This window comes from Coregonus clupeaformis, chromosome 18, assembly GCF_020615455.1.
Source record: "Coregonus clupeaformis isolate EN_2021a chromosome 18, ASM2061545v1, whole genome shotgun sequence".
Taxonomy (NCBI): Eukaryota; Metazoa; Chordata; class Actinopteri; order Salmoniformes; family Salmonidae; genus Coregonus; species Coregonus clupeaformis.
The window spans coordinates 22,583,775-22,609,807 of record NC_059209.1 but is presented as its reverse complement, the minus strand read 5'-3'; the positions used below and the strand labels follow the sequence as shown (position 1 = coordinate 22,609,807).

Below are 26,033 nucleotides of genomic sequence, written 5' to 3'. Positions count from 1 at the left end.
TTGTATGTTCTCTATAGTTATGTACTTGAAAATGTATAAATTGACCAATTCGGCACATTTGGGCAGACTTGATACATTTCAAGAACTTTGAAAGTTTCTTCAAGTGCAGTTGCAAAAACCATCAAGCGCTATGATGAAACTGGCTCTCATGAGGACCGCCACAGGAAAGGAAGACCCAGAATTACCTCTGCTGCAGAGGATAAGTTCAGTAGAGTTAAACTGCACCTCAGATTGCAGCCCAAATAAATGCTTCACAGAGTTCAAGTAACAGACACATCTCAACATCAACTGTTCAGAGGGGACTGCGTGAATCAGGCCTTCATGGTCGAATTGCTGCAAAGAAACCACTACTAAAGGACACCAATAAGATGATGATACTTGCTTGGGCCAAGAAACACGTGCAATGGACATTAGACCGGTGGAAATCTGTCCTTTGGTCTGAAGAGTCTAAATTTGAGATTTTTGGTTCCAACCGCCTTGTCTTTGTGAGACGCAGACTAGGTGAACGGATCATCTCCGCATGTGTGGGTCCCACCGTGAAGCATGGAGGAGGAGGTGTGATGGTGTGGGGGTGCTTTCCTGGGACACTGTCTGTGATTTTATTTAGAATTCAAGGCACACTTAACCAGCATGGCTACCACAGCATTCTGCAGCGATACGCTATTCCATCTGGTTTGCGCTTAGTGGGACTATCAATTGTTTTTCAACAGGACAATGACCCAACACACCTCCGAGTGATGGAGTGCTGCATCAGATGACCTGGCCTCCACAATCACCCAACCTCAACCTAATTGAGATGGTTTGGGATGACTTGGACCGCAGAGTGAAGGAAAAGCAGCCAACAAGTGCTCAGTATATGTGGGAACTCCTTCAAGACTGTTGGAAAAGCGTTCCTCATGAAGCTGGTTGAGAGAATGCCAGGTGTGCAATGCTGTCAAGGCAAAGGGTGATTTGTTTAACACTTTTTTTTTTGGTGACTACATGATTCCATGTGTGTTATTTCATAGTTTTGATATCTTCACTATTATTCTACAATGTATAAAAAAGGTGTGTCCAAACCTTTAACTGGTACTGTATAGAAATTATATACAGTGGGGAGAACAAGTATTTGATACACTGCCGATTTTGCAGGTTTTTCTACTTACAAAGCATGTAGAGGTCTGTAATTTTTATCATAGGTACACTTCAACTGTGAGAGACGGAATCTAAAACAAAAATCCAGAAAATCACATTGTATGATTTTTAAGTAATTAATTTGCATTTTATTGCATGACATAAGTATTTGATACATCAGAAAAGCAGAACTTAATATTTGGTACAGAAACCTTTGTTTGCAATTACAGAGATCATACATTTCCTGTAGGTCTTGACCAGGTTTGCACACACTGCAGCAGGGATTTTGGCCCATTCCTCCATACAGACCTTCTCCAGATCCTTCAGGTTTCGGGGCTGTCGCTGGGCAATACGGACTTTCAGCTCCCTCCAAAGATTTTCTATTGGGTTCAGGTCTGGAGACTGGCTATGCCACTCCAGGACCTTGAGATGCTTCTTACGGAGCCACTCCTTAGTTGCCCTGGCTGTGTGTTTCGGGACATTGTCATGCTGGAAGACCCAGCCACGACCCATCTTCAATGCTCTTACTGAGGGAAGGAGGTTGTTGGCCAAGATCTCGCAATACATGGCCCCATCCATCCTCCCCTCAATACGGTGCAGTCGTCCTGTTCCCTTTTCAGAAAAGCATCCCCAAAGAATGATGTTTCCTCCTCCATGCTTCACGGTTGGGATGGTGTTCTTGGGGTTGTACTCATCCTTCTTCTTCCTCCAAACACGGCGAGTGGAGTTTAGACCAAAAAGCTATATTTTTGTCTCATCAGACCACATGACCTTCTCCCATTCCTCCTCTGGATCATCCAGATGGTCATTGGCAAACTTCAGACGGGCCTGGACATGCGCTGGCTTGAGCAGGGGGACCTTGCGTGCGCTGCAGGATTTTAATCCATGACGGCGTAGTGTGTTACTAATGGTTTTCTTTGAGACTGTGGTCCCAGCTCTCTTCAGGTCATTGCTCAGGTCCTGCCGTGTAGTTCTGGGCTGATCCCTCACCTTCCTCATGATCATTGATGCCCCACGAGGTGAGATCTTGCATGGAGCCCCAGACCGAGGGTGATTGACCGTCATCTTGAACTTCTTCCATTTTCTAATAATTGCGCCAACAGTTGTTGCCTTCTCACCAAGCTGCTTGCCTATTGTCCTGTAGCCCATCCCAGCCTTGTGCAGGTCTACAATTTTATCCCTGATGTCCTTACACAGCTCTCTGGTCTTGGCCATTGTGGAGAGGTTGGAGTCTGTTTTATTGAGAGTGGACAGGTGTCTTTTATACAGGTAATGAGTTCCAACAGGTGCAGTTAATACAGGTAATGAGTGGAGAACAGGAGGGCTTCTTAAAGAAAAACTAACAGGTCTGTGAGAGCTGGAATTCTTACTGGTTGGTAGGTGATCAAATACTTATGTCATGCAATAAAATGCAAATTAATTACTTAAAAATCATACAATGTGATTTTCTGGATTTTTGTTTTAGATTCCGTCTCTCACAGTTAAAGTGTACCTACATGCTTTGTAAGTAGGAAAACCTGCAAAATCGGCAGGTTATCAAATACTTGTTCTCCCCACTGTATATATTTTAAAATATATTTTCCTTTTATTATTTTCCGCTAACCCTACCTCGTCTCCCCTAATTGGAGTAAACTAATGGACAACAACACTTAGGCTTCTACTTCCAGTTTATACGTACTGTATAAATTTTATGGACAGTATATTTTACAATAGTTATCTTTTGTTTTTAGTCCCATCCTTCAGCTAGTTAGATCGAGTGTCTATCTACCATATTTCTTACACCAATCCAATGCTTTTAAATCCTTTGGGTGGACACCGGTACGAAGCAAGAGAATCTCAATGTCTCCCTAGCCTGTCTTATTACTGTAATGCTTGTTCTATGTACACTTTTCTAAATCCAGTATGTGAAATGTCCTCCTGTAGAGGCCAGGTGCTGCCTGCAGCCAGTCTGCTGAATACTGTTGATGTGGACCTGATCTACGAGGGGGTCAAATACTGCCTCAAGGTAGGAGGACCTCATTACACCTCTCTCATTCTCTGTCATGGCTGAACTTCCTCATTCTCTCAGGGACGAATCCTAACCAGTCAAAGTCAAATTTTCACTTAGTCTCCCATTGACATCAATGCATGACTAAGTGAACATTTTGTTTTAAGAGGAAGTTAGGATCCGCCCCTCAGACCTATCAATCAATTCAACTCCAACTGTGTTTTATGACTGACAGGTAGCTCGCCAGTCCCCCACCACGTATGTCATCATCATGAATGGCTCGGACATCGAGATCGACGTCCACCGGCTGAGCGACGGCGGGCTCCTGCTCTCCTACAACGGCAGCTGCTACACCACCTACATGAAGGAGGAAGTGGACAGGTGGGACTTCCTGTCCAACTCAAATCTGAATGGATGGATGGACGGGCCATTAAGTCAATACTTTGGGAGTTGATGCTCCATCATAAACGTATGCACTTGTAACCCTCTAGCTACCGGATCACTGTTGGCAACAAGACGTGTGTGTTTGAGAAGGAGAAGGACCCCACTGTGCTGAGGTCGCCCTCTGCTGGTAAACTCCTGCAGTACCTGGTGGATGATGGAGGCCATATCTGTGCAGGGAACCCGTATGCAGAGATCGAGGTGAGCAGAGGATTCCATGAGAACATACTGTATGGTTACAAGTTTGGATATGACAATTATATCCTCATTAGATTGGTAGTCAGTCTTTGTGTGTGTGCGCACACGGACTGACTTCTGCATTATGGTTGCAGGTGATGAAGATGGTGATGACGCTGACGGTGGTGGAGTCAGGCTGTGTCCAGTATGTAAAGAGGCATGGGGCGGTGCTGGAGACTGGCTGTGTGGTGGCAAGATTGGACCTGGATGACCCCAGCAGCATCCATCCAGCAAGTCACCCCTTCACTAACTTCTATACAACTCTGGCTGTGTCTGAAATGGCACCCTATCCCCTATATACTGCACATGGCCTATATAGGGAATAGGGTGCCATTTCAGACTCAGCCTTTAATACAGCTATTATAGTAGGCAGCCTTTCATGAAATATCACATAATACAATACAAATCACATAGTACAAAAAATTATGCTATACGTTTAAAACATACATCATGTAAATCACACGCCTTCAGTCAGTCAATAGCAGGGACCCTATGACTTGGTGGTCAGTTCCACATTTGGAGGCTGTTTTTATCTGAACCCCGTCTTCCTGTGGATCTCCTAGGTGGAGCTGAACACGGCCTCCTTCCCGGCCCAGCAGCCGCTGCCTATCGTGGGGGAGAAGCTCCACCAGGTCTTCCACATGGTCCTGGAGAACCTGGTCAAGGTCATGGCTGGCTACTGCCTCACCGAGCCCTACTTCAGCAACAAGGTGAGGGCCTCCACCAACTGCAGCTGTGCAGCATGTACCAATACAGGGGCATACTGTGTTATTCCAGTTTGTCATTATTAGCAGATGATCAGATCTCACAACACCCCAAAGAAGTGCATTAACTTCTCTGGAACCACGTCAATCAAGTTGGAACGCGGGCAATAGAATGGCATGCCTTGTGCACACTGTAGAATAGGGATGTTGGTCGAGCTGTGGGATGGGGGTGTGATATTGGGGTGTGTGATGGCAGTATGTCCCCCTCCCCCTGCAGGTGAAGCAGTGGGTGGGCACCCTGATGAAGACCCTGCGGGACCCCTCGCTGCCCCTGCTGGAGCTCCAGGAGTTAATGACCAGCGTGGCCAGCCGCATACCGCCCAGCGTGGAGAAGGCCATCCGCAAGGTCATGGCCCAGTACGCCAGCAACATCACCTCGGTGCTCTGCCAGTTCCCCAGCCAGAGGGTGAGTGACTTCGCCTTAAGCTAAAGCAAACGCTCAAAGTATTTGAAACATTTCTAATAGTGGGTATTTGAACCAGGGGTTGGAACCGGTTCAGGGAACAGAACAGAAAACTGGAAAATAACAATCATTTTTAAGGAACGGAAACAGAACCGGGAACGAAAGTGATCTCTAGTTTTGCGGAACAGAATCATTATTTTAAAAGCATGGTTACCGGTTAATAACGTTATTTTACGTTCCAAGCATTTTTTTTCAGTCTCACAAAAAACGCCATCAAAGCACTCACTCTGTCACTCAGAAACGTTTCCTTCCAGTGTCTGCCTGCCAGCTAGTTATCGAGGATAGTTAAGGATACGATAGTTATCACGTTTCACATTGGATTTATTAACTACAAAAAGGTAAGATGGGTTTCGATTTCTTGTGCCGCTGTGCACACAAGCTTGTTAGCTAGCTCTGATCCATGGTGTTGAGCTAGCCTCTGCATTGAGCCAACTCTAGCCGCTATTAGCCGCTACTATATAGGAATCTAGCTAGTATATAGATAATTATGTAATTCAGTGAAGTAATGATAGGCCTACTTCTAATAGCCTAAACACATTATAATGCAAATCATATCATGATGCCCAGTGCTTCAAGCCAAGCCTCCTCCATGTCCACCCCTCTCTTTCGCTCTCTCCCCACCCCGCAGAATTTCAGTCGTATCTAACGCTCTACACTTGTCTGTGAGTCAAGCATGTAAACAACTAGCTTGCCCAGTCCATAGAAAGCTGCTCTATCTTCACTGATTGGTGGAGGAATTGAATGTGCTATATGTAAAAACGATATAAACTGGTACCCTTTTTTTCCCGTTCAAACCAGTTCAGAACTTTATTAGGCTGGTCGGAACAGTGGAACAGAACAACAAAAAATAGTTGTTCTGTTCAGAACGAAACGATTGGAAAATAATTTTGGTTCCAACCCCTGATTTGAACCCAGGTCTGGTCTACAGTAGACCTGGTGAATTGGTTTCCCATCCATTTCAGATTGCCTGTATCTTGGACAGCCACGCGGCCACCCTACAGAGGAAGGCCGACCGGGAAGTGTTCTTCATGAACACTCAGAGTATCGTCCAGCTGGTGCAGAGGTCACACTTCTCTTATTTCATCATCTAAATCATCACTCCATAACATACACAACTTAAGATATGATGTTTGATTGGATTGTAATAGTGGGTGGATGAATTTGCTGCAGGTACCGCAGTGGAATCCGAGGATACATGAAGTCTGTGGTGCTGGATCTGCTCAAGTGTTACCTTCAGGTGGAAATGCAGTTCCAGCAAGGTGATTGGTGTTTCACTGTGGATACAATCGAGACAATATCCTGCTGTTTGAGTTATTTTCTATTGCGGTGATGCGTTGTATGACCACATTTTTCCTTTTGTCAACAGCTCACTACGACAAGTGTGTGATCAACCTGAGGGAGCAGTACAAGCCTGACATGACCCCTGTGCTAGAGAGCATCTTTTCTCACGCCCAGGTCTCCAAGAAGAACGTCCTGGTCACCATACTCATCGTAAGGCTAATCTCTCTGCCACTCAACTAAACACCCACAGCTTCGCATCCACTTTGATGAAGAATAATGAAATGAAGCTTAAACATAAATTCAATATAAAGGAAACTGCATTGTGCTAATGTTTATGCTATTTTGGAGGGGTCAACCAACGCAACCTGCAAGCTGTTTCTCTCATTGACTTTGTCACTGGATAATGAAACCACACTGTCTTTTAAGATGGTGTAATGTTTTCAGTGAAAAACACATTGCAGTTTTCCGTAATCTGCAATTGATTGTGATGGGGACATGTTTCAAGTCTCACCAATGCTGATACGGAGTGTGCTGTGTGTCCCTGGTGATGTTTAGGATCAGCTGTGCGGGCGGGACCCCACCCTAGCAGACGAGCTGATGGTCATCCTGAACGAGCTCACACAGCTCAACAAGATGGAGAACTCCAAGGTGGCCCTGCGTGCCAGACAGGTATGTTTCGCAACCATATGTACCGAATGATGTTTTCCCACAACGGAGTGTACCGTTCTTCAACATTCGAAGACCCCCAGTCAGTCTGGTAAGACCCCCACTCAGGTAAGATGATAGATGTTATTCACTTAGATAGGCACTACATATTGTAGTTTAGTAGCTTCAAAACAACATACTGTTTATTGATGGACAAGTGTGTATTTTGCAGGTTTTGATTGCTTCCCACCTGCCCTCTTATGAACTGAGGCACAACCAGGTGGAGTCCATCTTTCTGTCTGCCATTGACATGTATGGACACCAGTTCTGCCCAGAGAACCTGAAGGTGAGCATAATCTTTCCCACGATTTATCCAAAACAGCTACAGTGAGGGAAAAAAGTATTTGATCCCCTGCTGATTTTGTACGTTTGCCCACTGACAAAGAAATGATCAGTCTATAATTTTAATGGTAGGTTTATTTGAACAGTGAGAGACAGAATAACAACAAAACAATCCAGAAAACGCATGTCAAAATGTTATAAATTGATTTGCATTTTAATGAGGGAAATAAGTATTTGACCCTCTGCAAAACATGACTTAGTACTTGGTGGCAAAACCCTTGTTGGCAATCACAGAGGTCAGACGTTTCTTGTAGTTGGCCACCAGGTTTGCACACATCTCAGGAGGGATTTTGTCCCACTCCTCTTTGCAGATCTTCTCCAAGTCATGAAGGTTTCGAGGCTGACGTTTGGCAACTCGAACCTTCAGCTCCCTCCACAGATTTTCTATGGGATTAAGGTCTGGAGACTGGCTAGGCCACTCCAGGACCTTAATGTGCTTCTTCTTGAGCCACTCCTTTGTTGCCTTGGCCGTGTGTTTTGGGTCATTGTCATGCTGGAATACCCATCCACGACCCATTTTCAATGCCATGGCTGAGGGAAGGATGTTCTCAACCAAGATTTGACGGTACATGGCCCCGTCCATCGTCCCTTTGATGCGGTGAAGTTGCCCTGTCCCCTTAGCAGAAAAACACCCCCAAAGCATAATGTTTCCACCTCCATGTTTGACGGTGGGGATGGTGTTCTTGGGGTCATAGGCAGCATTCCTCCTCCTCCAAACACAGCGAGTTGAATTGATGCCAAAGAGCTCAATTTTGGTCTCATCTGACGACAACACTTTCACCCAGTTCTCCTCTGAATCATTCAGATGTTCATTGGTGAACTTCAGACGGGCATGTATATGTGCTTTCTTGAGCAGGGGGACCTTGCGGGCGCTGCAGGATTTCAGTCCTTCACGGCGTAGTGTGTTACCAATTGTTTTCTTGGTGACTATGGTCCCAGCTGCCTTGAGATCATTGACAAGATCCTCCCGTGTAGTTCTGGGCTGATTCCTCACCGTTCTCATGATCATTGCAACTCCACGAGGTGAGATCTTGCATGGAGCCCTAGGCCGAGGGAGATTGACAGTTATTTTGTGTTTCTTCCATTTGCGAATAATTGCACCAACTGTTGTCACCTTCTCACCAAGCTGCTTGGCGATGGTCTTGTAGCCCATTCCAGCCTTGTGTAGGTCTACAATCTTGTCCCTGACATCCTTGGAGAGCTCTTTGGTCTTGGCCATGGTGGTGAGTTTGGAATCTGATTGATTGATTGCTTCTGTGGACAGGTGTCTTTTATACAGGTAACAAACTGAGATTAGGAGCACTCCCTTTAAGAGTGTGCTCCTAATCTCAGCTCGTTACCTGTATAAAAGACACCTGGGAGCCAGAAATCTTTCTGATTGAGAGGGGGTCAAATACTAATTTCCCTCATTAAAATGCAAATCAATTTATAACATTTTTGACATGGGTTTTTTCTGGATTTTTTGTTGTTATTCTGTCTCTCACTGTTCAAATAAACCTACCATTAAAATTATAGACTGACCATTTCTTTGTCACTGGGCAAACGTACAAAATCAGCAGGGGATCAACATTTTTTTTTCCCTCACTGTATTTTTGTTATACTTCCATAAGATCTGAAGGATAATATTGCTTTACTCCTCGGCAGAAACTCATCCTGTCTGAGACCTCCATCTTTGATGTCTTGCCCAATTTCTTCTACCACTCCAACCGGGTGGTGTGCATGGCTGCCTTGGAGGTGAGCATAGTGAATAGCATAAACTTGACATGGCGTCATCCTGATGTAGATTTTAGCTAAAAAACTCCCTTCCCTATAGGTGTACGTGCGAAGGGGCTACATTGCTTACGAGCTGAACAGCCTCCAGCATCACCAGTTGCAGGACGGGACGTGTGCTGTAGACTTCCAGTTCATGTTGCCCTCGTCCCACCCCAACAGGTACCCAGCCACCGCAGACACCAGTTCTCTACCAGTGTCACAAAGCAGCTCTACAACAAACATATACACTACCCTATAATGTCCCAACTCTGGAGTTCAGATTATTTCGAGCGTTGCCACTTTCAATACAAGGCTTCCATAGCTGCCAGTTACAAGTCTTCCAATGCTGCCAACTATCCCCTTATGCCAAAAAGTGACCTGTAAAAAGTCTGAGTTGAGATAGAAGGAACATGGTGGGTGCAATTTGTAATAGACTGAGGGATTAGAAAACAGACCGGAAAGACGGTTAGTTTACAACCTAAAGTTACAACTGTGCCATTATGATAACTCATTCATTAAAATAAAGTTGGTTATACATTGTTAGCTAATTTACTTTTCACCACATAAGGATTTGAATTATGCTCAAGCAATGTGAATGGAAATCTTTTGTATATTTGTTAGTGAATGAGCCAATGGAGTTGTATTTTTTTTTTTTTAAATGTTACGCCTTAATACCATTTCTCTGCAGTCCAGTATTCCTCTGGTTCTCATTGATTTGCTCCTGTTTCCCATTTCTCCCCATCAACAAGCGAGAGATTCACCCGAGTGATTCACTCAGCTCGAACCAACACGTAATCCACTCTACTCTACATGCTCAGCATCTCTGAGAACATGTTGTTCAGTCTCTATACTGAGAGCGCTAATAGGGCCTGTAAACCCTGGTCATGGTACAGTCTGGGTGCTGCTTCCTTTTGTGCAGAGCGGTAGACCATCTCTGTCCTTCCTGACACCCCATAACCCTCTCCCCTTTGGGACAAGCCCTTCAACGTAATCATTTCCCCACTGCCATTTTGGGGCAAACCGTCAGACAGAAGTAAACTATTGGGATTGACTCTCAAGATGCCAAAGCTCCAATTCCACAAACCAGGAAACTGACTTCTGTTTTGGTTTTTACATTTTCTTAAAGATTGTTTTTTAAAATAGATTTTCACAGTTGCGAAAATTCAATTCACTGAAAGGCTTGACTTTCAGCTTTCCCCTCGGCTCTGTCCTGTTTTGTTAGAAGTCAGGTTTCGTAATTGCAACTTGATAAATCACAATGGATCTCAATCACACCCAGTAGTTAAAATAAAATTACCCATTTGCTACTTTTAACTTTTTAACTTCAGAATGATTTTTCATGGTAATTATTAATGTGTGCAAAGCTAGAGTATGTCATAAAGTGCTTTGTTAACTAATAAGAATGCATTGTGGTCGAGGTTGATCATCCACTGCTTACATTCACCTGTCAATGATCTGATTTCAGAGGGAGCAGCCCTACTCTGAACAGGTAGAGTACAGCTCCTCCTTCCAGGCAGCCTGCCACACTGTGTCTGGCTCCGTCTGTGTATGTCTCCTAGCAATGCATGGCTGAATGCACTGTTTTGCTTTTCCCCATCTTTTTTGAAAACCATAAACCTCTGCCGAGGGACTCCTCCAACACGTCCTTCCTAATTTATATTTGTATTTTTTTTTTTTTTTTTGCCTTTCTCAACTTTCATAGAGATAAGTAGCTTTTGAGAAGCACATTTACTTTGTCTGACCTACTGTTTGCAATGTGCGTTTTAAAACCTTTTTTTGTGACAAAAAGCGAATTCTGTATTCTCCAGTTGCAGATTTGACCCTCATAGGCCACTATAGTAATCTGCCCTGCCTCTTTCAATCAATCATAATCAGTTATACACAATCAGTCAGTCAGTTCATATCAAACGTATTATCAAACAAAACATGTCTAGTAAACAAAGATATTGCTGTCTCTTATGCTTTGTGGAAAGAAAACAGGTACAGTATGCTATACCATTGCTCCCAGTACCCACCTCAACCCTACCCAGGAGTCACCAGTGTGTCGTCCCTTCCCTCAGGTTGGCGATGCAGGTGAACAGTGTGGGACAGTTTGAGATGAGGCGGCAGGGTAGCGAACTCTTCCTAGATGGGGCGCTCTCTCCCCCCTGTCAGCGCATGGGGGCCATGGTGGCCTTCCAGTGTTTCGAAGACTTCAAAAGGTAAAAAACACAGAGAACAACTCTTGGATGTCTGGTTTGCATGGTAATATAGGGTAATAATAAGCCTTGTCCTGACCTGAGGCCAGTTCAACAAGGCTTCTGTTTGCAGTGAACTTGTTGCCAGAATGACAATTTCAGTTGAACGATTTGAATAAACATTCCAAAATGTTATGGTGGAACATCAAACCGCTACTGTGGCTTTCTAGCGACAATATTCAAATTGAAAACGACTTAGCTATTCCTACTAAATATACTAGAAAGTCTGCATGGCCACCTGATTATTTTTAGCGGCAGTTTAGACCCGAAACAGACCCGTTCATCGCACACAATCTTCTCCGACTGTTAGCTAACGTTAGCGAACGGTCGCGGCTAACACAAAACAAATGGAATATTAGGTGTGTGTCCATCTGCTGGGTGTGTGTGCAGGAACTTTGATGAGGTCATCTCCAGTTTTGCTGACCCGCTCCTGGAGAGCCCGCTTTTCCCCGAGTCCTGCTCCAGCCTCTACGAGGAGGATAACTGCAAGGTGACCATGTGATGGGATCGTGTTAGAGGCTTTATGGAACTTTTGCTTCAGGGGGTGCTCTTGAGCCACAAAGGGTCCACTAAATAGACATAAATATTGTCCAGAAATTACCTCATTAGAACAAAATAAAACTAATGATTTGTGTGGTTTCATGAGATAAGAAATGTATATTATATAATATTGATATCATCTTTGCATATGAACTATACAGCTAACATCTCATAGAGTATCTTTTAAGAGTATAATTTGGTATACGAGGTGAAGGCTGAGATTTCTCACTAAGCTGTGATTGATTATTTCCCTTGCGCTCCAGCAGAACATGAGGGAGAACCCAATCCACATCATCAATGTGTCCATCAAGTCAGCGGACACAGAGGATGATGATACCTTGGTCACAGCCTTCGCTGCCTTCGCCCAGTCTAAGGTCAGCAGCATGGTTCATCCCACCAAACTCTTACAGTATAATTATGGCTGGGCTTTTTCTCATAGGGGTGAATCCTAACTGCTGCTCATGTTGAATTTGAAGTTAGTCTCCAATTGACCTCAACACATGATTAAGTGAATATTTGACTTAAGTGGAAGTTAGGATTCACCTGTTCATTATTATCCCAGTGTGTCCTATGATTTCTGCACTAGGATTATACTTGATATGATCATTTCTTATTACAGAAAGATGTACTCTTTGACCACGGCATCCGAAGGATCACGTTTTTAGTCGCACAGAGGGTAAGATGTTTCTACAAGACCATTTGAAATAGCCTCGTACGACCATCCAGATCTCGCAAGCTTACATTTATTTTACGTGGAATCCATGTGTAAGCTCGCGAGATCAAGATTGTCGTACAAGATCAGGATTGTCGTACGAGGCTACATTTGAAATTCCCTTTGCTGTTGTTGAATACAACTGTGAGTAGTGCTCCGTCATCGCTTACCACTAATCTTACCATTAATCTTACTATTAACTTATTTTTAATCTACTTTGGATTTACTATTAATATACTATTAACTTAATATTAACTTACTATTAAACTATGGCTAATAAAAGCCGGGTCGTTCCATTAGTGCACACCACAGCAAAGGATTTTGCAACGGAAAACGAAAACGAGCGTTTCTTATTGGACAACTTCAGGTAGTCCCTCCCTGTTTCCGTTAATTTTCTTGCGTTTGGTGCCTAATGAATACGACCAAGATGAGTCTAATTTTCCTCTTTGATTTTTACCAGAGGGAATTTCCCAAGTTCTTCACTTTCAGAGCCAGAGACGGGGTAAAAAAACTACTTCTTTACAAAAAATTGTTTTCACAATAACCAGACATTTAACCAGACTGTTCATATACATGAACAGCCTTAAAACACTAGTAAACCCACTCTCTAACCACCTGTGTGCGTCTCTCTCCTAGTTCCAGGAGGACCGTATCTACAGGAACCTGGAGCCTGCTCTGGCCTTCCAGCTGGAGCTGAACCGCATGCGGAACTTTGACCTGACGGCCGTGCCCTGTGCTAACAGCAAGATGCACCAGTACCTGGGCGCCGCCCGCGTGCAGGAGGGCGCCGAGGTCACAGACTACCGCTACTTCATCCGAGCCATCATGCGCCACTCTGACCTCATCACAAAGGTACGGGGGGGTATACACCACACGAGCGCAAGAGTGCAGGGGTGGAACGAGGTCCCTTACAAAAAATCTATTCTAAACAGGAGTTAAAAATACATGTATTGATTTTACTCCCTTACATTGCAGATAAATCATTTATGTCTTGCTTGAAATATGACTTTTCTCTCATAACACTTGGAGCCCTTTCTTTCTCTCTCTCTCTGTCTAGGAAGCGTCATTTGAGTACCTGCAGAACGAGGGTGAGCGTCTTCTCTTGGAGGCCATGGATGAGCTGGAGGTGGCCTTCAGCAACACCAAATGGCGCACCGACTGCAACCACATCTTCCTCAACTTTGTTCCGACCGTTATCATGGACCCCTCCAAGGTCAGTGTGCCTGTGCCTGTGCTCTCTGTGCTGTTGGCTCCTCCATTACAAGTGATTGACGACGATCCATTTAGTAATATTCCATCTTGAAAGGGGCTATGTGGATCCTTTGCCACCAGGGGTGCTCCTGATCCAAAAATGGGTTCCCTAAATGTACAGAAATATTGTCCAGAAATTAACTCATTGGACAGAAGGGGCACACCTGCCCCATGCCCACGAGGAAAATCATATATTGTTTGCCTAACACTAAGCATTGTGTGGTTTCATGAGCTAATTAAAGTGATCAATGTTATCTCATAATGTGTATATGAACTACAGTATGTGTTGCCTCTGTGTCCTGTCTAACCCCTTTCCCCTTTAGATTGAGGAGTCAGTGCGCTCCATGGTGATGCGTTACGGCAGTAGGCTGTGGAAGCTCCGGGTGCTCCAGGCCGAGCTGAAGATCAACATCCGACTGACGCCCGTTGGGATCGCCATCCCAATCCGTCTGTTCCTCACCAACGAGTCAGGATATTACCTGGACATCAGCTTGTATAAGGAGGTCACCGACCCCACAACGGGACAGGTAGGTCGATCAGGAAGAGCACTATAAACTGGCACACAGGCTGGGATCAGCTCACTGGTTTATTGGAGCTACAGAACATTGGCACACAGATTGGTGCACAATGCACAGCCAGAGAAAGTGTTGAATTAGCAGTGCAGCAGGGTCTACAATTCCTAAATGCTTCACAGGGCATTCATAAAGACTACATAAATCATTTATAAGCACAACCTTCTATTTTAGTTTCTCTATCCGTTCAATGCAATGAGCTGCAGCTGACATCTGACCTCCGTCTCCCCTCTGACCTCTAGATCATGTTCCAGTCGTACGGGGACAAGCAGGGCCCTCTGCATGGCATGCTCATCAACCATCCCTATGTCACCAAGGACCTGCTGCAGTCCAAACGTTTCCAGGCCCAGACCCTAGGCACCACCTACGTCTACGACTTCCCAGAGATGTTCCGACAGGTGGGGTGCCTCTCTCTCTTTCTCTTTCTCTTTCTCTCTCACACTTGCCACTTCCACTTTTTTAACTGCAGGGGCTTTTATATTTGAATCCGTGTTTTACCTTTTGTGTCTCATAGGCCCTCTTTAAGCTGTGGGGTCCGGGGGACAGTTACCCTAAAGACGTGCTGATGTGCACCGAGCTGGTGCTGGACCCGCAGGACCGACTGGTGCAGATGAACCGCCTGCCTGGAGACAACCAGGTAGAACACAGCATGCTCACGTGGATTGGAACTACAACATATTCTAGTGTTACAGAGACGAGCAGGGCCCTCTTTCTTTTGAAACCCCCTATGCTGTCCCGAAACCCCCATGTCAATCCCGAATACCCTACTTCACTCTCTCTCCCTCTCTCCCAGGTGGGAATGGTAGCCTTCCGGATGCGGATGAAGACGCCAGAGTATCCCGAGGGCCGCGACATCATCGTCATCTGCAACGACATCACCTACATGATTGGCTCGTTCGGGCCCCAGGAGGACCAGCTGTTCCTGCGGGCGTCGGAGATGGCCCGGGCCGAGGGCATTCCACGCATCTACATCTCAGCCAACAGCGGGGCGCGCATTGGCCTGGCTGAGGAGATACGACACATGTTCCAGGTGGCCTGGATCGACCCACAGGACCCTTACAAGGTGACTCATCACCAGTCACTACTTACCAGTAGATTCTACAGTGTATGTAAGACCTTTTTACAAGGACTATTGAGTTGAGCATGCCAGCTATTGAGTTATCTTCATTAGCCTTGTAAAAAGGTATTTGGGTGTAGGGTTGTAACTTGTAAGGGCATACCATGCTAGAAAGGGGGGAAAAACACCCTCGCTGGAAATGGTCATTTGAAATGTAATTGATTTGCGGCAGCAGAGGTCATGGCAATGCAAATGAATTACATTTCTAAAGATTTTTCCTTTTCTGACTTAGCGTTATTCCTTCCTGTTACACTGAAATAGTTTGTTAAATAATTCACGATCTGTGCGTCTCCCAAAAGGTTGTACGTTTTTTGGGATTTAAGTAACGGACAGAGTCCCGATCTGCATAGTCAGAGATCTTTATTCATTGAGAATTCTAAAACAAAATGGTGGTACAATCCTTTTATACACATAAGTCATACGAAAAATCCTGCTCCCCCCCCCCCCTAGGTATTTTCCCACTATACACATCTTGTAAGCACACACACTTCGGTTGAGCTCATGTTTTCCTCTGCTCTCCTGACCATCAGGGCACACACTGTTCTTATATTTTCCTACTCCTTGCTCGGCCAGGTGGCAAACTTCAGTTATCGCATCCTCACAATATCCTGCATACTCCTCAAAAAGTCTTAACAGTTTCTCTCCTCCCTAAATTGGGAGGCCCCTTTATCTTGGTTTAGACAGTTCTCATTTGTTGTCTGGTCTAACTCTTACTCACATTGCTAAATAGTAGCTCAATGTCATAGTCTTTACTGGTCCTACACTCACACATTCTAACACATTTCACACAGTTTCAGGGTGTAATAATTTGTCATTAATAATGAATCTATCACTTCCCTTCGTGTAACACCTCTGGTAAACCTACACCTGGCAAAGTTGATTGTTACCATGTGCTGGTGGCATGGTCTACTATGTTGGGAAGACAGACTGGCGATCAGAAGAGTGGGTGTGATATTGATATTCTCTGTGGGGCATAATGGAAAGGTGTAATCATGTTGTAACCTCTATCAACCTCTACACAGACATGCCCTGTTTCTGTGTGAGCCCACTTTCTTGGAGCTGATGACTGTTTGTTTGTCTACACCTGTAGGGTTTCAAGTATCTGTACCTGACGCCCCAGGACTACACCCGCATCAGCTCCTCCAACGCTGTCCACTGCCACCACGTGGAGGAGGGCGGGGAGTCCAGGTAGAACACGCATACCCTTCACCTGAGGGATATACTATAAAGCAGGATCAATGAGTTAGCCAGCTAACTTTGAAAAGCAACCAGAAAGAACTATTGATTTGATTGCTTATTAAAAAAGCTCAAAATATTAAGGCAGGTTAGCCAGCTAACTGCTTGAACCTGCTTTGTAGTATACCCCTCTGGTGCTAGTCACCCTTATCAACTAGCACAGCTAACAAACACAGTATGTTATCCCAGAGGTTCGCTGACTCTCTTTTTCACTCTCCCCATCCCATCGGCTGGACTCCAGGTACATCATCACTGACATCATAGGGACCGAAGAGGGTCTTGGGGTGGAGAACTTGAGAGGATCAGGCACCATCGCCGGGGAGACTTCCCAGGCCTACGACGAAATCATCACTATCAGCATGGTCAGGAGGACACGTCACATCACCACAACGTGCCTACAGACACACACACACACACACACACACACACACACACACACACAAACACACACAGACGCACACAGACATACATACACACAGACACACACACATAGACACACGTCTCTTTGTCTGGGGTTAGATACCCCAGGTGGTTAGGCATACCATGCTTCATGGCTTATGTTAAAGCCATGGTACTGTTTGTGCTGCAGGTGACGTGCCGTGCCATTGGAATCGGGGCTTATCTAGTGCGTCTGGGGCAGAGGATCATCCAGGTGGAGAACTCCCACATCATCCTGACCGGGGCTGGAGCCCTTAACAAGGTATGTCTCTGTCCTTACTGCTTGGATTCATCATGCGTTTTAAAACTATTTGAGACTTATACAGGAAGTAAACACAGGCCCACTGTTAGGATAACTATGGAGCTTGTATGTTCAAAATAATATACAGTGAGGGGAAAAAAGTATTTGATCCCCTGCTGATTTTGTACGTTTGCCCACTGACAAAGAAATGATCAGTCTATAATTTTAATGGTAGGTTTATTTTAACAGTGAGAGACAGAATAACAACAAAAATATCCAGAAAAACGCATGTCAAAAACGTTATAAATTGATTTGCATTTTAATGAGGGAAATAAGTAATTGACCCCCTCTGAATCAGAAAGATGTCTGGCTCCCAGGTGTCTTTTATACAGGTAACGAGCTGAGATTAGGAGCACACTCTTAAAGGGAGTGCTCCTAATCTCAGCTTGTTACCTGTATAAAAGACACCTGTCCACAGAAGCAATCAATCAATCAGATTCCAAACTCTCCACCATGGCCAAGACCAAAGAGCTCTCCAAGGATGTCAGGTACAAGATTGTAGACCTACACAAGGCTGGAATGGGCTACAAGACCATCACCAAGCAGCTTGGTGAGAAGGTGACAACAGTTGGTGTGATTATTCGCAAATGGAAGAAACACAAAATAACTGTCAATCTCCCTCGGCCTGGGGCTCCATGCAAGATCTCACCTCGTGGAGTTGCAATGATCATGAGAACGGTGAGGAATCAGCCCAGAACTACACGGGAGGATCTTGTCAATGATCTCAAGGCAGCTGGGACCATAGTCACCAAGAAAACAATTGGTAACACACTGCGCCGTGAAGGACTGAAATCCTGCAGCGCCCGCAAGGTCCCCCTGCTCAAGAAAGCACATATAAAGGGCCGTCTGAAGTTTGCCAATGAACATCTGAATGATTCAGAGAACTGGGTGAAAGTGTTGTGGTCAGATGAGACCAAAATGGAGCTCTTTGGCAACAACTCATCTCACCATGTTTGGAGGAGGAGGAATGCACCTATGACCCCAAGAACACCATCCCCACCGTCAAACATGGAGGTGGAAACATTATGCTTTGGGGGTGTTTTTCTGTTAAGGGGACAGGACAACTTCACCGCATCAAAGGGACGATGGACGGGACCATGTACCGTCAAATCTTGGGTGAGAACCTCCTTCCCTCAGCCAGGGCATTGAAAATGGGTCGTGGATGGGTATTCCAGCATGACAATGACCCAAAACACACGGCCAAGGCAACAAAGGAGTGGCTCAAGAAGAAGCACATTAAGGTCCTGGAGTGGTCTAGCCAGTCTCCAGACCTTAATCCCATAGAAAATCTGTGGAGAGAGCTGAAGGTTCGAGTTGCCAAACGTCAGCCTTGAAACCTAAATGACTTGGAGAAGAGCTGCAAAAAGGAGTGGAACAAAATCTCTCCTGAGATGTGTGCAAACCTGGTGGCCAACTACAAGAAACGTCTGACCTCTGTGATTGCCAACAAGGGTTTTGCCACCAAGTACTAAGTAATGTTTTGCAGAGGGGTCAAATACTTATTTCCCCCATTAAAATGCAAATCAATTTATAACATTTATGACATGCGTTTTTCTGGATTTTTTTGTTGTTATTCTGTCTCTCACTGTTCAAATAAACCAACCATTAAAATTACAGACTGATAATTTCTTTGTCAGTGGACAAACGTACAAAATCAGCAGGGGATCAAATACTTTTTTCCCTCACTGTATGAAAATATGGTTTTTAACTAAAATACCCCTTTAACCCTCATACTATCAACATATTTTACATACATGGATTACCAACTGGGTCATTTTGACAAACTATTGAAAACTATTGGAAAAAGCAACAATCATAGCAAAATATCAACTTAATTCTTATCAAAACCTCTTAGACATATACACATAAAAAAAACTGACATATTTTAGCAATTACAGTTAATTAGCATTTTCTATCAAATGAAAATATGAATGTTCCCTTCATTAATTTGCATCTTTTTTCCAAAGTACAATCCACATTAGTACTAAAAAGCTGATTTACCATCATTTGATTGTAGTATCATTTAGTTTTTCAGTATTTTGAAGTAAATATTAATTCTGACATATGTGCCATTTAAAGCGGCAGTACACCAAAAATGTAAATATACTTAATTTTATTGACCAAAGGTGTTTCATCCATTGATCATGAGAGACAATTACCAAAAATATGGCTTAGTTTTATTGATTTACTTACCGCAAAGACAGCATTAGCATCACTTCTAGTGAAACAAGGGTGGTGGTAGGGCTTATGGCAGGATGCTTCTAAATGCATGCCCAAATCCTCAGTCACTTCAAACCAAATGTTATAGCGACCAAAACACCACAGAAAGTTGCACATATAGAATATTGGAGGATATTATAGGAATTTTTGTATTTATAAAACATTTCCCGTAGAATAACTATATGGATAACTTGTAATTATGTCTCCAGAGAAACCTAAATTCAAATAAAGGTCCTATTTATCAAATTACTATAGGCGGATTAGGTGTTTTTGGCCGGGGTTTAAAATGACCCCAAAGGACTTTTTTCAAAGTCCATATTGATACAGAAACACTAAACAATTATTTTGATTTATTAAGAACAAGTTGATTGACAAAGTCATGAAAAATATAAAGAATTGAATAAATCACCTTTGGGCTATGATCAAAAATATGACTCTCGGGTCAAAATGACAGTTAAGGAGTCTCATATTTCATAAGTAGTGAAACTATTTTTAGAAACTATTTTAAATCGTTATAACTGCAATGTACTATAATCCTCTGGATAAGTGGAGCGTTTCCAGTGTCCTTGTTAGTGAAGCTGTTGTCATTACAGGTTCTGGGTCGAGAGGTGTACACCTCCAACAACCAGCTGGGAGGCGTCCAGATCATGCACAACAACGGAGTAACACACACTACAGTGCCCGATGACTTTGAGGGCGTTTTCACTATCCTGAAGTGGCTCTCCTATATGCCAAAGGTACATTAGAAAAAGAGGAAGACCAGATCTGAGCCCGTATTCATAAAGATTCCCAGAGAAGGAGTGCTATTCTAGGATCACACCCCCCCGTCCATATAATCATATTCATTATGATCTAATGGACAAAACTGATCCTAGATCAGCATTTTCACTCTGAGACGTCGATTTGGCAAGACAGCCCAAACAGATCTCGGACCAGGCTAAAGATGTCCTGTAACTCAGCCGACCAACCCCCAGATAGGAGTTCTCAGAACATTGTTCTACTCTGGTTTCAGAACAAGCACTCTCCGGTGCCGGTGATCCCACCCAAGGACCCAGTGGAGAGGGAGATCGAGTTCACCCCCACCAAGGCTCCCTATGACCCCCGCTGGCTACTGGCCGGGAGGCCCCACCCCAGTGAGAGACACACTGTGCAGCATACGCAACCCTCTTAACTCTGCCCAGATTCTATTTCCCCTAGCCCCTGAGTTGACAGACATGGCTGTCCCCAGTACAGTATACTGTATATTGAATTCAACCAAATCCAACTGTATTTAAAGTGCATAAAAAAATGCAAGACACTTTACATGTTGCTGTCAGACTAAATAGACTATATTTGTGTGTGTTGTATTTAGCTGTAAAAGGGGCCTGGCAGAGTGGATTCTGTGACCATGGCTCGTTCATGGAGGTGATGGGGTCTTGGGCCCAGACAGTAGTGGTGGGCAGAGCCAGGTTAGTGTACTGTATACACACACACACACACACACACACACACACACACATACACACAATATAAATGCTTACAGAAGACATATGGGTAACAATTTCTTAAAACCTGCAAGTACAATGCATTATTACATTTTAAGATATATCATATGCGTGTTTGACCCCGTTATGTCTTATAATCATCTCATAATGACCCTTACTAAATATCAGTCATTTCGAGTCAGTTGAAAAATGTTGATACATAGAGAGACATAACATTTTAAGTGTTATTATGTATGTTTATAACAACTTGTAAAGCATTATACCTGCAGGATATGGAATCACTGACATGTAAGCGCTCCGAAGGCAGACTGCCAACTAATTTGTAACAACACCACAGGTTAGGAGGGATTCCCCTTGGTGTCATCGCTGTGGAAACACGCACTGTTGAGGTGGCTATCCCGGCCGATCCAGCAAACTTGGACTCTGAGGCCAGAGTGAGTGGCTTTGTGTCCTCATTGTATGTTGTGTGCATTAGTGATTATGTAATGGACCTGCTTGTGTCGTATGCCAAGGCGACATGTTAGTAAGCCATCATTCATTTCATTTTGATGCCTTCCATCATTTCGGAAAGGGAAACATGATCTGTCAAGGTAACACAGACTCATTCGACACCTGCAGCAGAGTTTAACATCCCTCTGTGTGTGCATGTTTGTGTGTGTGTGTGTCTCGCTCTCTCAGCTGGTGCAGCAGGCCGGCCAGGTGTGGTTCCCGGACTCTGCCTTCAAGACAGCCCAGGCCATCCGTGACTTCAACCGTGAGCGGCTGCCTCTGATGGTGTTCGCCAACTGGAGAGGCTTCTCCGGGGGAATGAAGGGTACTGACTGGCCAACCTGGGTTCAAATACTATTCAAAATCATTTCAAATACTGTATCTGTGCTGGATTGAGCTTGCCTGTTGCAATGGGACCACTAGAACATCTCAAGTGCAAATCATGCCCACCTGGCACTCCAGCCAGACTAAAGCAAACGCTCAACGCATTTGAAAGATTTCAAATAGTATTTGAACCCTGGTCTGGTGCTGACTGGAACACCCCCACTACAACACAGCGTTTTCTTTCTAAATCTCAAAATAATATTGTAAATATTGGTGTTAACACAACTGCACGTCCGTTTCTTTCTTTCAGACATGTACGACCAGGTGCTGAAGTATGGGGCCTATATTGTGGACGGCCTGCGTGAGTTTCGCCAGCCTGTGTTGATCTACATCCCACCGCACGCTGAGCTGAGGGGGGGATCCTGGGTGGTGATCGATCCCACCATCAACCTTCTGTGCATGGAGCTCTACGCAGACAGGGAGAGCAGGTGGGCCTTTTTACATTGCAGGGCAGCTTCTCTCCAAAGTCAATGTGAATGAGCTGCTCTCTTACTCCTTTCTCTCTTTTACTCTCCCTCTCTCTCATCCCCTTTCCCTCTTGTCTCATCTCCATCTCTCTTCTCATCACGACCTGTCCCTCTCTTTTCCCCTCTCTTTCTCATCCACTCTCCCCCTCCCCTCTCCCTGTTCAAGGGGTGGTGTGCTCGAGGCAGAAGGCACTGTGGAGATCAAATATCGCAGGAAGGACCTGTTGAAAACCATGCGCCGGATCGACTCGGTCTATGCCGGTCTAGCTGAACAGCTTGGTAAACAGCCTGGTAAACTCTTTCAACACTACCTATAGTTCCACCCATATGTACAATAGGCATCGTGTTTTCTTTTAGTTAGCATTGTTAAAAAAAAAATCTAAATCATGTTTTTCAAGTTATGTTATGATATTTGAAGGAAACTAGATCAAAGTATGATGACCAAAGTATGAAAAATGACTGCTTCTATATTGATAAAGTTTTATCAAAATTACTGGTCCCCTCCCCCATGTCAAACACTTTATTAAGGGGACAAGATGACATCACCTTAACTCTAATTTTAATACACCAATGGTAACATGATATTTTCTTACCTAATTTAAATAAGTACCACCTTGTAACCAAAATCGGAGAAGTTGTGTTTGCAGAGTGGCGTGGTTTATATAGCTAGATAGCTACTCAACTGGTGCCAAAATGTGACTGTAGGGTGTCAGCAAATATAATTTAAAGTTGACCCTATTCATCTATGGCAAAAATACTATGTTTCCCCTTTCATCTGTGTCTGGTGTTGGCTAGTTACTGGTTAGTTACTGGCTAGCTATGTCTTCAGCCAACATGGAACAAAAGGGGGGGTCGTTCAAAAGTCTGACGCAGTTGTCAAGTCAGCACATCTGTCAGTTTTGCTGTGAACCGCATCACAAGAGACATGCCAAACGGGAGATGTATATATTTTTTGATGTTATTGATGCAATTTCAATATTTCAGTTGCTTTCTGTATCACCAAATTAGCTTGAGATGATTTTACTGCAACACTACTCACTGCATCCAAGTTCCTTGCGTTTCAAAGAGCTGTCAGTCAAGGTCATGAATATAAACTCCCCGCCCACTCAGCCTGTCTTTTCAAACTTCCTGGTAGTTAGTCATGAGAGAAAAAGTACTTTTTAGAATGACTGTTCAGGACCTTTTAAAGTTTTGCCATGTCTAGAGTCCAGTGGTGTAAAAATACTTTAAAGTACTACTTAAGTAGTTTTTTGGGGGTATCTGTACTTTACTATTAATATTTTTAACTACTTTTACTTTTACTCCACTGCAATCCTAAAGAAAAGAATATACTTTTTACTCCATGCATTTTCCATGACACCCAAAAGTACTTGTTACATTTCGAATGCTTAGCAGGACAGGAAAATTGTCCTGGTGGCTCACTAAACACAAATGATTCGTTTGTAAATGAGTGTGGCCTGGCTATTCGTACATTTTAAAAACAAGAAAATCGTGCCAGCTGGTTTGCTTAACATAAGGAATGTGAAATGATTTATACTTTTTCTTTTGATACTTAAGTATGTTTAAAACCAAATCCTTTTAGACTTTTACTCAAGTAGTATTTCACTGGGTGACTAACTTTTACTTGAGTAATTTTCTATGAAGGTATCTTTAATTTTACTCAAGTATGACAAGTGGGTACTTTTTCCACCACTGCTAGTCACAGGATTTCGTCAACCGTTCAGAAAACAACTGGGTCGTGTTCATTAGGCACCAAACGAAAGGAAACAGGGCAAGACTTCCTGGACTTTCCATTGTAAAATGTTTTTAAACATCTTTCATTCTGTGTCCTAATGAACATGATGAGGAGACATTGGTTAATAAATCCTCTTGACTGGCCAGATACACCGGAGCTGACGGACAAACAGCGGCGGGACCTGGAAGCCAAGCTGAGGGCCAGAGAGGAGTTCCTGCTGCCCATCTACCACCAGGTGGCAGTGCAGTTTGTGGACCTCCACGACACCCCTGGTAGAATGCAGGAGAAGGGTGCCATCACGGTAAAAAAAAATAAACTTCCCTCCCTTTGTGTTTTACAACAACAGTCTGTGTTATGATCAGGGGTTGGAACCAAAATTATTTTCCAATCGTTTCGTTCTGAACAGAAACTTTAAAAAAAAAATCCTTCCGTTCCACTGTTCGACCAGCAAAATAAAGTTCTGAACCAGTTTGAAAACAAAAAAAGTTAGTTTATACCTTTCTGTACCTATTTAATCCTCAGAAATCATTTGTATTTTTTTATTTAGCTCAACATTTAAATTACTTCACCAATCAGTGCGGATAGAGCAGCTTGCTACAGAGCGGACAAGCTATAGTTGTTTAAATGGAATGGACAGACAAGTGTAGGGCGCGAGATGCGACTGAAATTTTGCAGGTGGGGAAAGAGTGAGAGAGGGTGGAGGAGGCTTGGCTTGAAGCGCTGGACATCTTGTTTTGACATGGATTATCTGAATTAAGCACACAGAATTATACCTACAGAAGAGCAGCTTCTATGAAGGAACTTTGAATGTCTTCCAAGAGTTGGATTAACATTGGACCAGAGCTAGCTAGTTAACCTTTTTTTAGTTAATAAATCCAGTGTGGAATGTGATAACTATAGTATCCTTAACTAGTATTGAAAAACGTAATCCATTCTTCTCTAATTAAAAATCTCTCTCCCTAATTTCTGAATCACGCTTGTAACGTCAATAGACTACAGTAGTTTATGCTTCAGAGGGGGAGGGGCAGGTAGCCTACAGCTGGCAGGCAGACAGTGGAATAAATTTCTGAGTGACAGCGTGAGGGCTTTGCATAGGTGCTTTGTTGCATTTGTTTTTGGTACTGTAAAAAACACCCGGAACATAAAATGACGTTATTAACCGGTTGCCATGCTTTTAAAATGACAGTTCTGTTCCAGAACAGTGTAGATCAATTTCGTTCCCGGTTCTGATTCTGTTCCTTGAAAGATTCCGTTCTTTTCTGGTTTTTGGTTCTGTTCTCTGAACCGGTTCCAACCCCTGGTTGTGATAGTCAATCAAACAAGGGAAGGTGCCAAAGCAAACCCTGCAAAGCAAAATAAAGTTAAATGAGAACTCAAAGGGAGCACATGGGCAGACAGGAGGAGATGCATGTGTGATGCCCGGTCCCATTCTCCGCACCTGCAATTGGACAGGGGCATTAGTGTCCCTCACTCTATGGTCTATGTAACCCAATGGTGGTCTATGTAACCCGATGGTGGTCTATGTAACCCGATGGTGGTCTATGTAACCTGGTGGTCTCATGCAGGACATCCTGGACTGGAAGAATGTGCGGAGCTTCTTCTACTGGCGTCTGCGGCGCCTCCTGCTGGAGGGTGTGGTAAAGTGTGAGGTCCTGCAGGCCAACCCAGAGCTAAGTGACGGCCACATCCAGTCCATGCTGCGGCGCTGGTTCGTGGAGACAGAGGGCACAGTCCAGGTATGGATATCACAACGTAATGGCTCTGT

The 26,033-nt window shown here is 44.0% G+C and overlaps 1 protein-coding gene across 10 annotated transcripts in view; it reads left to right on the top strand.

Moving 5' to 3' along the window:
• LOC121550183 (acetyl-CoA carboxylase 2-like) overlaps positions 1-26,033 on the top strand; it is a 47,163-nt gene that overhangs the window by 18,816 nt on the left and 2,314 nt on the right. For 5 of the 10 annotated variants that reach the window (XM_045226803.1, XM_045226805.1, XM_045226811.1 and 2 more), the window contains 37 exons: positions 3,037-3,118; positions 3,336-3,481; positions 3,592-3,742; positions 3,874-4,008; positions 4,342-4,488; positions 4,760-4,948; positions 5,968-6,068; positions 6,176-6,264; positions 6,372-6,496; positions 6,842-6,955; positions 7,164-7,277; positions 8,978-9,067; positions 9,147-9,265; positions 10,551-10,574; positions 11,146-11,286; positions 11,713-11,812; positions 12,126-12,236; positions 12,482-12,538; positions 13,035-13,076; positions 13,211-13,426; positions 13,632-13,787; positions 14,149-14,352; positions 14,640-14,795; positions 14,912-15,034; positions 15,191-15,460; positions 16,605-16,702; positions 16,992-17,112; positions 17,340-17,450; positions 20,303-20,446; positions 20,722-20,842; positions 21,061-21,157; positions 21,531-21,627; positions 21,872-22,007; positions 22,317-22,494; positions 22,700-22,824; positions 24,415-24,569; positions 25,834-26,004. In XM_045226803.1, the coding sequence (XP_045082738.1) occupies positions 3,037-3,118; positions 3,336-3,481; positions 3,592-3,742; positions 3,874-4,008; positions 4,342-4,488; positions 4,760-4,948; positions 5,968-6,068; positions 6,176-6,264; positions 6,372-6,496; positions 6,842-6,955; positions 7,164-7,277; positions 8,978-9,067; positions 9,147-9,265; positions 10,551-10,574; positions 11,146-11,286; positions 11,713-11,812; positions 12,126-12,236; positions 12,482-12,538; positions 13,035-13,076; positions 13,211-13,426; positions 13,632-13,787; positions 14,149-14,352; positions 14,640-14,795; positions 14,912-15,034; positions 15,191-15,460; positions 16,605-16,702; positions 16,992-17,112; positions 17,340-17,450; positions 20,303-20,446; positions 20,722-20,842; positions 21,061-21,157; positions 21,531-21,627; positions 21,872-22,007; positions 22,317-22,494; positions 22,700-22,824; positions 24,415-24,569; positions 25,834-26,004 (4,756 nt within the window). The remainder of the gene's footprint in view (positions 1-3,036; positions 3,119-3,335; positions 3,482-3,591; positions 3,743-3,873; positions 4,009-4,341; positions 4,489-4,759; positions 4,949-5,967; positions 6,069-6,175; positions 6,265-6,371; positions 6,497-6,841; positions 6,956-7,163; positions 7,278-8,977; positions 9,068-9,146; positions 9,266-10,550; positions 10,575-11,145; positions 11,287-11,712; positions 11,813-12,125; positions 12,237-12,481; positions 12,539-13,034; positions 13,077-13,210; positions 13,427-13,631; positions 13,788-14,148; positions 14,353-14,639; positions 14,796-14,911; positions 15,035-15,190; positions 15,461-16,604; positions 16,703-16,991; positions 17,113-17,339; positions 17,451-20,302; positions 20,447-20,721; positions 20,843-21,060; positions 21,158-21,530; positions 21,628-21,871; positions 22,008-22,316; positions 22,495-22,699; positions 22,825-24,414; positions 24,570-25,833; positions 26,005-26,033) is intronic. The other 5 variants (XM_041862310.2, XM_045226807.1, XM_045226806.1 and 2 more) reach the window with 5 other exon arrangements.